The 15,790-nt window shown below is 39.6% G+C and overlaps 1 protein-coding gene across 4 annotated transcripts in view; it reads left to right on the forward strand.

Annotated features, from left to right (window-relative positions):
- Positions 1 to 12,278: 12,278 nt before the first annotated feature.
- STARD9 (StAR related lipid transfer domain containing 9) overlaps positions 12,279 to 15,790 on the forward strand; it is a 126,129-nt gene continuing 122,617 nt past the window's right edge. For all 4 annotated transcript variants that reach the window (XM_079915114.1, XM_079915115.1, XM_079915116.1 and 1 more), the window contains exon 1: positions 12,279 to 12,436. In XM_079915114.1, the coding sequence (XP_079771240.1) occupies positions 12,390 to 12,436 (47 nt within the window). In that variant the 5' untranslated portion in view covers positions 12,279 to 12,389. The remainder of the gene's footprint in view (positions 12,437 to 15,790) is intronic.

The raw sequence follows: 15,790 nt of genomic DNA on the forward strand, positions 1-15,790 counted from the left end.
CTTTAGCTACTACAATATGGAGAGTAATAGCAAAGGCTTTAGAATTATACCTGGTTTTGAATCCAAGTTCCGCCATTTACTAGCCCTATGTTCTCCCTAACTTATTTAATATCAGTCTCACTTTCCTCATCTCTAAATGAGATGATAACAGTACCTACTTCATGGATTCTTGGGAAAATTAAGTGAGATAATGCATAAAAAACAATCAGTTCCTAGTATACAATAATTGAAAGTCATTGCTGTTATTAGTTATAACCAAAACAAAGATGGCTTTGGTAATTCCCTTTCTAAGCTATTCCTTTTATTCCTTCAGGCAATAAGTTCCAAAAATATGAGTTAGATATGGTGGAACTTAGTTAAAGAGACCTTTCTGGGTTCCCTGAAATTTTACCATGTAAATCATGGTGAGGTCACTCTAAGGAGTCAAGAGGGAGAGAGCTAGCTTGGTTAAATCACAGAACAGTGTAACTTCACTTACAACAGAGGAAATTCAGATGAAAACTTCTGAGTTATCATTTCTCACCTATCTGATGGGCATAAATTCAAAAGTTTGTCGAGATACTCTGTTGATGAGGCTGTGGAAATACAGGCATGCTTAGCATTGCTGATGGGAATGCAAAGATCAGTCATATGGCCCCTACAGAGGAGAATTGGGGAATATTTAGCTTATTACATAAGCATTTCCTTTTGGACTCAGCAATTCTATTTATAGGAACTATTGCAGAGATATACTGGCAAAAATAAGAAAATATGTATGCACATGGCTATTCATACCAGGAATATTTCTGATAGCAAAAGACTGGAAACAACCAAATTTGCAGTTAATCAGGGAGTGATAATATAAACCATGGACATCCACACTGTAGAGCACTATGCGGTTGTAAAAGGGAATGAAGTATATCTATATTTACTGACAAGGAGTGATCTACAGGATCCACTGTAAAGTATAAAACAAAGTCAGAATCAGGAATTCCCTGGCTGTCAGTGGTTAGGACTCGGCACTTTCACTGCTGTGGCCAGGGTTCAATCCCTGGTCAGGGAATTAAGATTCCGCAAGCTGCGCAGTGCAACCAAAAACACAAACAAAAAAAAACAAAGTCAGAATTGTATGTATGATATGTTACTGCTTATGTAAGAAAGGGGGGAGATAAAATATATATATATATATATACAAAACTAAAAAGCATGGTTACCTATGGGGGAGAGAGGCAAGAGGGTAGAGGCAACAGGGTAAGAAGCTAAACTTCTGAATAGATCTCGTTTTGTAAATTTGACTTTGGAACCAGGTAAATATATAATTATAAAACAAAATTAAAGGATTCCTAACATTGATAGAAAAATGAAACATTTGACTATATATCAAGATGGTGGCCTAATCAAACTGAGAGTAATTATTTCAAATGACTTTAAAATTCAGTAAATTTGACTGAATATTCCTAGTGAGCTATTCCCTATGAACAAAAAAACTCCAAAAAAATAAACTGTTTTCAGTACTCTTCTTATTGATGGTATTATTATTATTATTATCATTATTACTCAGAGACTGTGAGTATACCATGAGATAAAGCAAATGACTAATTATGTTGATATAGTTAGGATAGCAGTATATGTTATGGAAGACAGTATTTATACTCTTTTTTGGAAACTTTTTGATTTTATTGAAGTATAGTTGATTTACAGTGTTGTACTAATTTCTGCTGTACAGCAAAATGACTCAGGTATACACATATATATTTTATATATACATAATGGAAAACAATATTTTATATTCTTTTCTATTATGGTTTATCCCAGGAGATTGGATATAGTTTCCTGTGCTATAGAGTAGGACCTTGTTATTTGTCCATTCTATACGTAATAGTTTGCATCTACTAACCCCAAACTCCCAGTCCATCCCTCTCCCTCCCCTCCTCCCCCTTGGCAACCACAAGTCTGTTCTCTATTGGGAAACAGTATTTATAGATGTAAGATTTCAATGAGACTAAAAACTCTGTGGTCCTGAATTTGAATTAAAAGTATGTATACAGCAACTATACTTCAATTTTAAAAAATAGAAATAAATAAATAAATTTTAAAAACTATGCAAATGGAAAAAAGGCCTTAAATCAATGACAAACACAATAGCAACAAGCACCAAGATTATAGTCTCTGAAAAGCAATTCATACTAAAAGGAACCACATTATGCTGTACAGTACATCCCCATGATTTGTTTATTTTATTTATTTTTAAAAAATATTTATTTATTTATATTATTTTATTTATTTTTGACTGTGTTGGGTCTTAGTTGAGGCACGCGGGATCTTTGTCGAGGTGTGCGGGATCTTTCATTGCGGTGCGCGGGCTTCTCTCTAGTTGTGGCGTGTGGGTTTCTCTTCTCTAGTTGTGGCACGCAGGCTCCAGAGCACGTGGGCTCTGTAGTTTGTGGCACACGGTCTCTCTAGTTGAGGTGCACGAGCTCAGTACTTGTGGCGTGTGGGCTTAGTTGCTCTGCAGCATGTGGGATCTTATTTCCCTGACCAGGTATTGAACCTGCGTCCTCTGCATTGTAAGGCAGATTCTTTACCACTGGACCACCAGGGCAGTCCCAACTTGATTATTTTATAACTGGAAGTTTGCACCTTTTGACCACCTTCACCCATTTCTCCCACCCCCGACCCCTCACCTCTGGCAACCACCAATCTGTTCTCTGTATCTATGGGCTTGATTTTTTTCTTTCTTTTTTTTAAGTTTAAATTTTTATTTATTTATTTTCTTAATTTTGAGCTTGATTTTTTTGTTTGTTTTTTGTTTTGTTTTAGATTTCACACACAAGTGAGATCATAGAGTATTTGTCTTTCTCTGTTTTATTTCACTTAGCGTAATGCCCTTGAGGTCCATCCATGTTGTTGCAAATGGCAAGATTTCATTCTTTTTTATACCACTGAGTAATATTCCACTGTGTGTGTGTGTATGTGTGTGTGTGTGTGTGTGTGTGTGTGTGTGTGTGTGTGTGTAACATATCTTGTTTATCCATTCATCCATCAATGGACACTTAGGTTGTTTCCATATCTTGGCTATTGTAAATAATGCTGCAATGAACATGGGGTTGCATATACCTTTTCGAGTTAGTGGTTTTGTTTTCTTTGGATAAATACCCAGAAGTGGAATTGCTGGATCCTATGGTAGTTCTATTTTTAATTTTTGAGGAACCTCCATACTGTTTTCTATAGTGGTTGCACCAATTTACAATGCTACCAACAGTGCACAAAGGTTCCCTTTTCTTCACATCCTTGCAAACACTTGTTGTAGCTTGCTTTTTTTTATAATAGCTATTCTAACAGGTGTGAGCTGATGATCTCATTGTGGCTTTGATTTGTATTTCCCTGATGATGGTGATGTTGAGCATCTTCTCATGTACCTGTTGCCCATCTGTCACATACCTGTCAGCCACTTGTATGTCTTCTTAAGGAAAATGTCTATTCATTTTTAATTTAAAAACTCCACTTTTTAATTGAATTTGTTTTTTGGTTTTTTTTTGGTCTATTGAGTTGTATGAGTTTTTAATATATTTTGGATATTAACCCCTTATCAGATACATGATTTGCAAATATTTTCTCCCATTCTGTAGTTTGCTTTTTCACTTCTTTGATGGTTTCCTTAGCTGTGCAAAAGCTTTTTTAGTTTGATGTAGTCCCACTTGTTTATTTTTGCTTTTGTTGTTTTTGATTTCAGCGTCAGATTTTAAAAATCATCACCAAGACTTAGGTCAAGGACTTCCCTGGTGGTGCAGTGGTTAAGAATCTGCCTGCCAAGGCAGGGTACAAGGGTTCAAGTCCTGGTCTGGGAAGATCCCACATGCGGAGCAACAAAACCCATGTGCCACAACTAAGGAGCCTGCACTCTAGAGCCTGCGAGCCACAGCTACTGAGCTCGCATGCCACAACTACAGAAACCTGTGCACCTAGATCCTGTGCTCTGCAACAAGAGAAGCCACCTCAATGAGAAGCCTGCACACAGCAATGAAGAGTAGCCTCCTCTCGCTGCAACTAGAGAAAGACTGCATGCAGCAACGAAGACCCAACAAGGCCAAAAGTAAATAAATAAAAAATAAATAAATTTATTTAAAAAAAAAGACTCAGGTCAAGGAGCTTAACGCCTATGTTATTAGGGATTTTATGATTTCAGGTCTTATGTTCAGGTCTTTTTGAGTTAACTCTTGTGTATAGTGTAAGATAATGGTCCAGTTTCTTTCTTTTGCATGTGGCCACCCAGTTTTTCCAACACCATTTATTGAAGAGACTGTCTTTTTACTATTGTATATTCTTTGCTTTGTTTTCATATATTCTCTATTCCGTTCTGTTGATCTATGTGTCTGTTTTTATGCCAATACCATACTGTTTTGATTACTATAGCCTTGTAATATAGCTTGAAATCAGGGAGTATGAGGTCGCCAACTTTGTTGTTCTCAAGATTTCTTTGACTATTCAGGGTCTTTTGTGATTCCATTACAAATTTTAGAAATTTTTTTTCTATTTTTGTGAAAATGCCTTTGGAATTTTGATAGGGAATGCATTGAATCTGTGGATTGCTTTGGGTAGTATGGTTATTTTAACAACATTAAGTCTTCCAATCCATGAGTATGGAAAATTTTTCCATTTATTTGTCTTCTTCAATTTATTTTATTAATGTAGTATTCAGTGTATAGGTCTTTCACATCCTTGGTTAAATTTATTCCTAGGTATTTTATTCTTTTTGATGCAATGTAAATGGAATTAAAAAAATTTTTTGTCTTTCTAATAGTTTGTTATTTGTGTATAGAAATGCAAGATTTTGTATCCTGCAACTTTAGTGAATTCCTTTATGAGTTCTAAGAGTTTTTTTTGGTGGAGTCTTTAGGGTTTTCTATATATAATATCATGTCATCTGCAATTAGTGACAGTTTTACTTCTTCCTTTCCAATTTGGATGCCTTTTATTTCTTTTTCTTGCCTAATTGTTCTGTCTAGGACTTCCAATACTATGTTGAATAAAAGTAGTGAGAGTGGGCATCCTTGTCTTGTTCCTGATCTTAGAGGAAAAGCTTTCAGCTTTTCACCTTTGAGTATGATTATGATGTTAGCTGTGGGCTTGTCATAAATGGCTTTTATTATGTTGAGGCACATTCATTCTATACCTAATTTGTTGAGAGTTTTCATCATGAAAGGATGTTGAATTTTGTCGCATGATTTCCTGCATCTATTGAGATAATTGTATGATTTTTATCCTTCCTTTTGTTAATGTGGTGTGTCACATTGATTGATTTGAAGATGTTGAACCATCTTTGCATTACTGGAATAAATCTCATGTGATCATGGTGTATGATCTTCTTAATGTATTGTGGAAATAGGCTTGCTACTATTTTGTTGAAAATTTTTGCATCTATGTTAATCAGGAATTTGATCTGTAATATTCTTTTCTAGTGGTGTCCTCAGGGTAATGCTGACCTTGTAAAATGAGTTTGGGAGTGTTCTCTCTTATTTTTGGGAAGAATTTGAGAAGGATTGGTATTAACTCTTTTTTGAATGTTTGATAGAATTCACCAGGGAAGCTGTCTGGTCCTGGACTTTTGTTTGTTGGGAGGTTTTTGATTATTGATTTAGTCTCCTTACTGGTAATCAGTCTATTCAGATTTTCTATTTCTTCATAATTCAGTTTTGATAGGTTGTGTGTTTCTAGAAATTTATCCATTTCTTCTAGGTTTTCAAATTTGTTGGCATATAATTGTTTATAGCAATCTCTTATGATCCTTTGTATTTCTGTAGTACCAGTTGTAATGTCTCCTCTTTCATTTCTGATTTTATTTATTTGAGTCCTCTCTCTTGTTTTCTTGGTAAGTCTAGCTAATAGTTTATCAACTCAAAAAATCTTGATAAAGAACCAGCTCTTAGTTTCACTGATTTTTTTTCTGTTGTCTTTTTAGTTTCCATTTTACTTATTTCTGCTCTGATATTTGTTATTTCCTTCCTTCTACTAATTTTGGAAATTTTTTTCTAGTCCTTCAGGTGTAAATGTAGGACATTTATTTGAGATATTTCTTGTTTCTTAAGGTAGGCATTTATGAACTTCCCTCTTACAACTGTTTTTGCTGCATCTCATAAATTTTGTTGTGTTTATTATTTTTATTTGTCTCACATATTTAAAAATTTTTCCTTTGATTTCTTCTTTGACCCATTGGTTATTCAGTAGCATGTTGTTTAATCACCACATATTTGTGAATTTTCCAGTTTTCTTCTCGTAATTGGTTTCTAGTTTCATACCATTATGGTCAGAAAAGATGCTTGATATGATTTCAATCCTCTTAAATTTATTAAGACTTATTTTGTGGCCTAACACAAACAAATATAATGTTATATGTCAATTATACCTCAATTTAAATATTTTTAATTAAAAAAATAAAATAGAGACCTAAAAGGAACCAGAAATCCTTGAAGAAAAGGCTGATAGCACACTTGGAACATGTTCAAGAGGCACCTGGAACTTCTTATCACGTCAGGAATAAAGGAAGCTAGCAAAGATTACTGAAGCTGAGTCAAAAGTCAGTGAGGCTCCCACTGGCCAAAGTTGGGATGATTTTGGCTATCAAGAATAGTAACTGGGCTTCCCTGGTGGCGCAGTGGTTGAGAGTCCGCCTGCTGATGCAGGGGACACGGGTTCGTGCCCTGGTCTGGGAGGCTCTCACATGCTGTGGAGCGGCTGGGCCCGTGATCCATGGCCGCTGGGCCTGCGCGTCCGGAGCCTGTGCTCTGCAACGGGAGAGGCCGCAACGGTGAGAGGCCCGTGTACCGCAAAAAAAAAAAAAAAAAAGAATAGTAACTGCAGGGACTTCCCTGGTGGTCCAGTGGTTAAGACTCCACGCTCCCATGCAGGGGGTCCAGGTTCAATCCCTGGTTAGGGAACTAGATCCTGCATGCCGCAACTAAGACCCGGCGCAGGCAAATTAAAAAAAAAAAAAAAAAAAAAGAATAGTAACTGCAGTAGGCTGAAGCAAACAAAATATGCTTAAATTCATGAGTTTATAATAATGTTAAAAAAAACAACAGCTCATTATCCACCTTTGGAAAGTGCTAGGGAACCAACTTATTTTGAAAACTAGTAATTGAAACAAGCATTTGTCCTGCCTTTACTATGCTACCTGTCCCTCAGTTGATGAAGAAAAGTTGCTCTTTATAAGTATGTCAACACATAAATGAAAAAGGATAAAATTGGAGTTTATCACTTTGCAACCTTGTGATATTGTGATTTATAGTAAGAAATATATATTTGGTCTTTGTCTCACTTTTGGCACAGAGCTCCTAAAACCCTTGGGATTTCCTAAATGATGAGTCTGGTAAAGGTGTCTCTTGTTATGTTAATGAGGTGACTTTTTGACCCCACTGAGGGATGGGGCCTGGTTGCCAGGAGAAGCTACCATATAATTAGAGGATTGGAACTTTTAGTTCCAATCCTGGAGGTTTAAACAATCCTCCTGGGGCTGGAGGTTTAAACAATCAGCAATGGCCTATGATTTAATCATCCATGCCTATGTAATGAAGCCTTCATAAAACCCCCAAAGGATGATGTTCAGAGAGCTTCCAGGTTGGGGGACCAGAACACTTCTATGTATCATGTGCAGGGCCCCAAACTCCACAAGGACAGAAGCTCTTTTGTTCAGGAGCTTGCCTTATGTATCTCTTGAACTAGCTGTGGATTTATATCCTTTAATAGCCTCTGTAGCAAGCTGGTAATCTCGTGAGTAAATGGGTTTCCTGACTTCTGTGAGCTGCTCTAGCAAATAAGTCAAACCCAAGAAGGGGGTTGTGGGAACCTCTGACTCTATAGCCAGTAAGGTCAGAAGTATCAATAAAAGTAACAACCTGGATTTTCGACTGGGATCTGAAGTCTGCTCTAGCAAATTAATTGTGCCCAGGGAAGAGACAGTCAGAATCTCTAATCTATAGCCGGTGGGTCAGAAGAAGAGGTAACAACCGTGGGTTTACGATTGAGGTCAGAAGTGGAGAGCAATCTTGTGAGACTGAACTCAACCTGTGGAATCTGATGCTATCTCTAAGTAGATAGTGTCAGAATTGAATTGTAGGACACCCAGCTGGTGTTAGAGAATTGCCTGGTGTTGTGGGGACCGCCCCCCAGCCCCACGTTGGAAATTGGGTCCAGAACCTTTAAGCTCCTAATGAAGTGATGATCTAATTAACTCAGAGGCTGCTCATTAGTGACTGCAAATAACACAAAAAGAAAGATAGGTGCCGACTGATTTGATCAAGCCTCTAGATTGAACTACCAAGTTACAGAAAATGCAGAGGACAGAAAAACATTTAAATATCACCATAGGGATTAACTTGCAGAACTAGTCTGTGGGAAATTTACCGGAAAACTGCCTGGTTTCTTAAACAAATAAATGCCAGGGGGGAAAAAGGAGAGGGACGAGGAAGCTACTGAATAAAAGATTAAAAGACATATCAATCACACTGTATTTGGATCCTCGTTCAAACAAAGAGACTGTTAAAAAAACTTATGAGAAAATCAGGGAAATTTGAATGCTGAGTATTTGATGGTGTTAAGAAACTAATGTCTTTGGTTGTGATAATGGTATTATGGTTATGTTAAAAAGGTAGTCCTCATCTTTCAAAGACACATATTGAAATACTTATGAGTGATATAACCAAAAATACAGAATATTGTTATGCTGACTTCTCCAACCTGAATATAGAAATATATATATATATTTGGCTGCACCGTGTGGCTCGCAGGATCTTAGTTCCCTGACCAGGGTGAAAGCACGGAGTCCTAATCACTGGACTGCCAGGGAATTCCCAAGATAGAAATATATTAATGCAGCAATACTTTCCATCCACCCCCCGGCTTTATTGAGATATAATTAACATATAACACTGTGGAAGTTTAAATTATACATGATTATTTCATACATGTATATACTGTGAAACATTAATATTGGTTACTATATCCTTCACCTCACATAATTACCATTTTTTTGGTGATGGTAGTGGTGGTGAGAACATTTAAGATTTATTCTCTTGGCAATTTTCGAATGTACAATACAGCATTGTTAACTATTGTCACCCTGCTGCACTTTAGATCCCCAGAACTTATTTATCTTACATCTGGAAGTTTGTACCCTTTGACCAACATCTCATTTTCCCCAACCCCAGCCCTGGCAACCACCAATCTACTCTCTGTTTCTATGAGTTTGTCTTTTTTAGATACTTATACAAGTGAGATCATACAGGATATTTCTGTCTGAATTATTCAACTTAGCATAATGCCCATCTATGTTATCATAGACAGCAGGACTTCCTTCTTTTTTTAAAGGATGAGTAATATTCCACTGTATGTGTATATATATATATATATATATATATATACATAAATATATACACATACAATTTGAGATGTATATATATATATATATATATATATATATATATATCAAATTTCCCATTCATCCTTTGATGGACACTTAGGTTGTTTGTTCCACATCTTGGCTAATCGTAAATAATGCTGCAGTGAACATGGGGATGCAGATATATTTTTGGGATAGTGATTTAATTTCCTTTGAATATATACCCAGAAGTGAGATTGCTAGATCATAGGTAGCTCTATTTTTAATTTTTTGAGGAAATTTCATACTGTTTTCCCTAATACAGCCATTTTTTCCACTGCAAAGCACAGTGAGTAGAGAAGCCATTCAGAAGCCTAGGGTTCCAGGCAAATTTGAAATGTAAACCAGCTGTCCCAATACTCTAGGGGTGGGTCCTTTCAAATAGATGAGAGAGGAGACTGGATAGGTAAACTACTATTGGAACATGCCTGACATACAAATCAAAGGCTCACCGTGACTCTATTACTGCCCCTGGGATACTAAAATAGCCTCCTGACTGATCCCTCTTGGGCTTCCATCCTTCCCCACTCCTCAGAATAATCTCAAAACACTGGCCAGAGTAATCATTTAAAATATGCACATCATATGATTTTACTTTTCTCCTTAACACTTTCCAATGGCTTTCCAGCTCACCTAGAATAAAATCCAAAGGCTTTACCACGGTCCCATGCTACCTCTATGACTCTTCCCCCCTGTCATTCCATGCTACCTCCACCGGCTTTCCTGTTGTTCCTCTAACATTCCAGGCTTTCTCCAAGTTCAGGGCCTTTACATTGGCCTGTTCCCTGTGTCTGAAATTGCCCTTTTACATAACAGCATGACTCTTTTACAACCTTCAGATTTTTCTCAAGTGTCACATTCTCAAGGAGGTCTTCCCTGGGCATATTATCTACAGTTTCAACACTCCCCTTTACTCACTTCCCATCCCCTTTCCTGCTTTATTTTTCACTCCTTAGCCAATCTGATATACAGTTTACTTAATTTGTCTTACTTATTATAAGTTTCTCTCACCAAGCTGCATGAGGTCAGAGGTTTGCCTGTTTTCTTCACTACTATGTCCCTGGTCATAATAGGTGATTACTTAGGAAATATTTGTTAAATACATAAATAAATACCTGCAAGTCACTCCCCGCCCCACAGTTCATTCAAACCTAGTCATGTCACCTTATCAATGATGCCTTTCCTGAAGATCCTATACAAAGTAGCACCTTTCCCCCTACATACACACAGAGATCATTACTGAATCTCCTCACCATTCTTTTTCCAAAAAATTGCATTTAGCACATTTTGACATATTATATATTCATGTATTTATTCTCTCTTCCCTTCCCTGTGGATTCTAATTTCCATGAAGGCTGGGACTGTATCCTCAGGGCCTTAGAACAGCCCTTGACTCTTGGTAGGTACTCAGTAGCTATTTTTTTTTTTTTAGATTAATTTGTGCTTTTATTTGCCAGTATTAACTACAGTGGCCTGCAAACTTTTTTGATCTAAAAGGTACATTTTACATCACGATCCAACAAACACACACATATATAATATGTATACATATATAAAAGTGAAACAAAAGTTTTGCCAAAAACGTCTACCCTGAGTGTTCTTTTTTTTTTAAACCAAGGATGAATTTCACTGACACATCATAATCACCAAAGTGCCCAGTTCATCTTAGGGTTCACTTTAATGAAATGAATAGTATTGCACGTTCTACAGGTTTGGACAAAAGTATGGTGACATAAAATCATTATAATGTCATACAAAGTATTTTCACCGCTTATAAAAACTTCTGTACTCTATGTATTCATCTCTCCTCTCCCCCCAAATCCTGGCAACCATTGATCTTTTTATTGTCCCCATAGTTTTGCCTTTTCCAGAATGGCACATAGTTGGAATCTATTTTTTTTTTTCCTTTAAAAGAGAGGTTCAAAGCCTTTATGTCTGTAAGACTATTCATGGCCCACCCACGCGTGGTCCTGACAGGCTCTAGGTGGCAAACTCCCCCACTAAATACCGTAGCTTTCCTTCCAATACTGAGCCCTGTCGCACTGGTCCTGCCCAGCAGCCACGTGGAGGTGCAGGGGAACACGTGTTGGGTATTTGCTCATAGGAAGGCCACAAGCTTTGTGCCGCTTCTCACAATGAACCCAGATTCCTGTCGGGGGTGTTGTAAACACACGAGCCATTTCTTCAGGCCCCCTGCTCTGAGCACACCCCAAGTAGCTATTTCTTGGATTAATTAATGAACCAGTTCGGTCCGATAGTCTTCCCGCCACAATCACGAACTCTGTCAGGGTGGCTATGAGCTTCCAGCACGATCAAGAGAAGCTCGCCTGCGAGCACTCTAAACTCCTTCATCTCCCGTGCCTCTTCAAAGAAAGGCGATGCCCTTTGCAGGGAACTGCAAAAACATCGGTGTTCCCCATTTCATTTCTGCTCCTAAAATTTAACCACTGAATTAACAGCTCAGGCGAACGCAGCGAATAAAAGTATTTAGCAAATTACTTTGTAAACTGTCTTTGTAGTCTGTCTGTAAACTAACTTAAATTTAACGGATTTACTCCACTTTATACCACCGTCGCACGGCGGGAAAACAAAAGCTAGTTCCCAGTAGGCGGGAGCCGGCCCCAACCAGCCAGGATCTGCGCCCTCCCACCCCCGACAGGATTGGTCCAGGCTCCGCAGGCACCGCCCTGGTCGGGCAGCCTGCGCCCTCGTGGGCGGGGCCGTCCCGTGAGGCGCGTGGGAGGAGCGAGGCGGGGCGGCCCGGGCGCCTTCCAGTCCACCGAGCTCAGGATTGGCTGAGGTTCGGCAGGCACAGCCGCGGCCGGGCATCCGCCCGCATATGGGCGGGGTTGTCTCGTGAGGCGCGTGGGGCAGGCGGGGCTGGGCTGGGCTGGGCTGGGCTGGGGCTCGGCTTGGGGCTGGCGTTGGGGATGCTGCAGCTGGGCCGACCTGCGGGACTTGAGCCTTGGCCCAAGGGATGGCCAACGTGCGGGTGGCCGTGAGAGTCCGGCCCCTCAGCAAGAGGTGAGTCTGGGAGGGAGGGGGCGCCTGAGGCGTCAAATGAGCTGAGAGGAGGGCGAGGTCCTCGCCTCTCCCTTCAGTGATTCTGGCGCGGAGAAATCAGACACAAAGTGGCCCAAGGGTCCAGCGTCCGGAAACTGTAAAAGCCTGGCGGGACAAAGCCTCGCTCGGGTTGGGTTTTCAATTAGTGCCCTGGCGGGGAGCGGTTAGTGGATAGCCTCAGGGTGGCCTACCCTGTGTCCCTGGAGTCCTGCCAGCAGGAGTTTTGAGGGGCCGCGGCTCCAGTCTTTTTTTTTTTTAACATCCTTTTTGGAATATAATTGCTTTACAATGGTGTGTCAGTTTCTGCTTTATAACAAAGTGAATCAGCTATATGTATACATATATCCCCATATCCCCTCCCTCCCACCCTCCGTATCCCACCCCTCTAGGTGGTCACAAAGCACCGAGCTGATCTCCCTGTGCTATGCGGCTGCTTCCCACTAGCTATCTATTTTACATTTGGTAGTGTATATATGTACATGCCACTCTCTCACTTCATCCCAGCTTACCCTTCCCCCTTCCCGTGTCCTCAAGTCCATTCTCGACGTCTGTGTCTTTATTCCTGTCCTGCCCCTAGGTTCTTAAGAACCTTTTTTTTTTTCCCCATATATATGTGTTAGCATACGGTACTTGTTTTTCTCTTTCTTGATGCATGGTGTGGGCCTTTCTCCCTGGGTACACCGAGAAGGGCTGGGAAAGGGGGAGAGGGATCGGGCGGTCTCCTGTCTCTCCTTGGTGGCTCTGGAGTACCTGTGAGGAATGGGGCAGAATTGTGTGCGTGCCTGTGTGCACATGGGTTTCTCTGTGAAGATGTGGAGGAAAGCAGATTGTAAGGTATGAGAGGGAAACGGAGGCTCAGAGAGATGGTGGTTTCATTCGGTGCTCGACAGCAGAACTGGCAAGAAGGGGAAGTTGTTTTAACCCCTTCCCGCAACGTAGTCAGTGCCCATTTCCTCATGCGTGAATCTGATCCTGCACTTCTCAGCTGTTGAGGCATCCAGGGTCCGGCCGCATAATTTCTTTCCCTTCTTACTGATTTTCCACTCATAGGTTTGGAAAGTCAGGGAAGGCTTCACAGAAGGGTTGGTGCTTGAACCCAAACGCTTTTAAAAGAGCTGCTAGAGTCTGCTGACAGGTGGAGAAGGTGTAAAGAGCACTCCGTGAGAACACTTGAGAGCGAAGGACTTAGGCTGTTAGGAAACAGAAAAGTTTCAGTTGTTTGAGGAGAGGGTGTGTGGAGGGAGATGAGTAGTAGGAGATAAAGCTGGCAGAATGTGGTTTGGGACCTGAAGGCACATATTGGAACTATTTGGGAGGCACAGACTCAGTTAACAAAGTCATTGAATCTTATGTGGTACTTGGAAAGAAATCTTAGAGGTCAAGCTTCCATTCTTAATTTTTCCAGATGAGAAAATGGTCTTGTTTAAGATCTAAAAGTAGGTAAGAGCCGAGATTCCTTTCACCAGACCAAGCCGCTCCTTCCTGAGATAACAGAAAAGTTGGACTTCTTTCTCAGATGCCTGTTTGCTCAGTAGGACTAGAATAGACCATCAGTAAAATGATAATATGGGAAATGGCTTTGGTGCCCTCCCTTCTACCTCACAGTTGTTTCCCATAATCAGAAAATCCATGTCTCATTATAAGATGCTGCCCCTTGTTTGTCCCAAATCACCCATCATTGAGAAAACATGTTTTCTTCTGCCAGTACTGTAGGCTCTGGAACACTAGCCACTGCTCTGGCAAAAGTTACTTTTCATGCACTATATTCCCTTTCTGTGCTCTTCTTTTTAAATCTGTGAAATAGTGTAACTACTTTAATGGGTTTTTTTTGTGAAGATCAAATGAAAGGGTATATTAAAAATACTTAGAACAGAGCCTGGCTCATTTTAAGTGTCCAGTAAAGTGCTAGCTATATAATTTTTAACAGCTTTTATTCCTCCCTCTTCTTAGCTGTCTTTTTTTTTTTTTTTTTAAGTTTTACAAATGAATAGATCAGTGGAAATGGCTTGGTTATTTTCTCCTCTAGGGCAGTGATTCTCAAATTATAGGAGACATACAGTCCACCTGGGAAGCTTGTTATAATGCAAGTTGTTAACAGGAGTTCCAATTAACTAGCCCCACCTTCTCCCATAATTCTGATGAAGGTAACCTGTGGACCACACTTTGAGAAACACTGCCCTAGGAGTAACCGTGTAACTGAGGATTTATTCCTGTGCAAAATCTTTAACCCTAACGAATGAATGCCTGTTGGTAGAATTCAGGACCCAGAGACATCAGTAGACTTCCTATGAGCTCTGTGCAGTCCGCTGCCCAGTTGAGGTTGGTGCCCTTTCTTTCCCTTCTGCTCAACTTTAATTTGTCCTCATTTTGTTTTAGAATATTTTGGAAGCACTAGATTACCAATGGCAGTGGTCCAGGCAGGGGAAGGGCAGCATCTCACCCACCTTTAGTGCCATATCTTTCTGTCAGGAGGTCAAGTTCAAGACCCTTTATTCTTTTGGCTGCTTTATGCTAAAAAGTCCTAGATAAATCCTCAAAAAAGGGCTTACTTTAAAAAATTAAATAGATTTGCAAATGTTATTGCATATTTTCCCCCTTATTTTCTTTATTGTGCAAATTTACTATATCCTGTGTATTTTATAGTGGGTGGAGGGAGAATAAAACCTACTTTTAAATGCAGAGAGGAAAAAAATTATCTTAACACCAAAGATGAAAGATTTTCTTTAGGAGAGCTGAGGGCTGGGGGCAGGAGGTGTAATTTTATGATCCTGGGGGACAAAGAATATCCCTGCTGCCTTAAGTACTGTCTTGTATGAAATGTGAAAGAAAGAGCATCAGGGCCTTGAGGAAATTTAAGTAACAGAAATGTCATCACCTGGGAGAGGGAAATTTTTTATCCAGGGCTTTATCCCAAACACACTGATAGGTTTAAAAAAATAATCTTAAATGTAAAGACCCCTGTCTCACTGTGCAGCCCTTGCCATCCCCCAGCCCCCAAATCCTCAAGGTCACATCCTGGAAACCCTGAGGAAAGATAAAAATGAGACTGAATATATTTGCTCAACTTTCAGGTCTCAGGCCAGGAGTAATTGAATTGATAACTTTCTTTGTAGTAGAAAAAGTGCCCATGAGTTAACTCTCATCTATTAACATTCTGACCTTAAGCACTTTAGCTAAAGTTCTTTATGTTGTGAAAAAGGATTTCATATCTAGAATGGAGTGTATTCCATTCATTTTGGCCTTAAGGTATATGGGTCATATGGATTAAGCCCCTTAAAGTGAATTTAGGGGTTGGATAGTTGTTAGCAGTGTTAC

This window comes from Stenella coeruleoalba, assembly GCF_951394435.1.
Source record: "Stenella coeruleoalba genome assembly, chromosome: 2".
NCBI classification, from domain to species: Eukaryota; Metazoa; Chordata; class Mammalia; order Artiodactyla; family Delphinidae; genus Stenella; species Stenella coeruleoalba.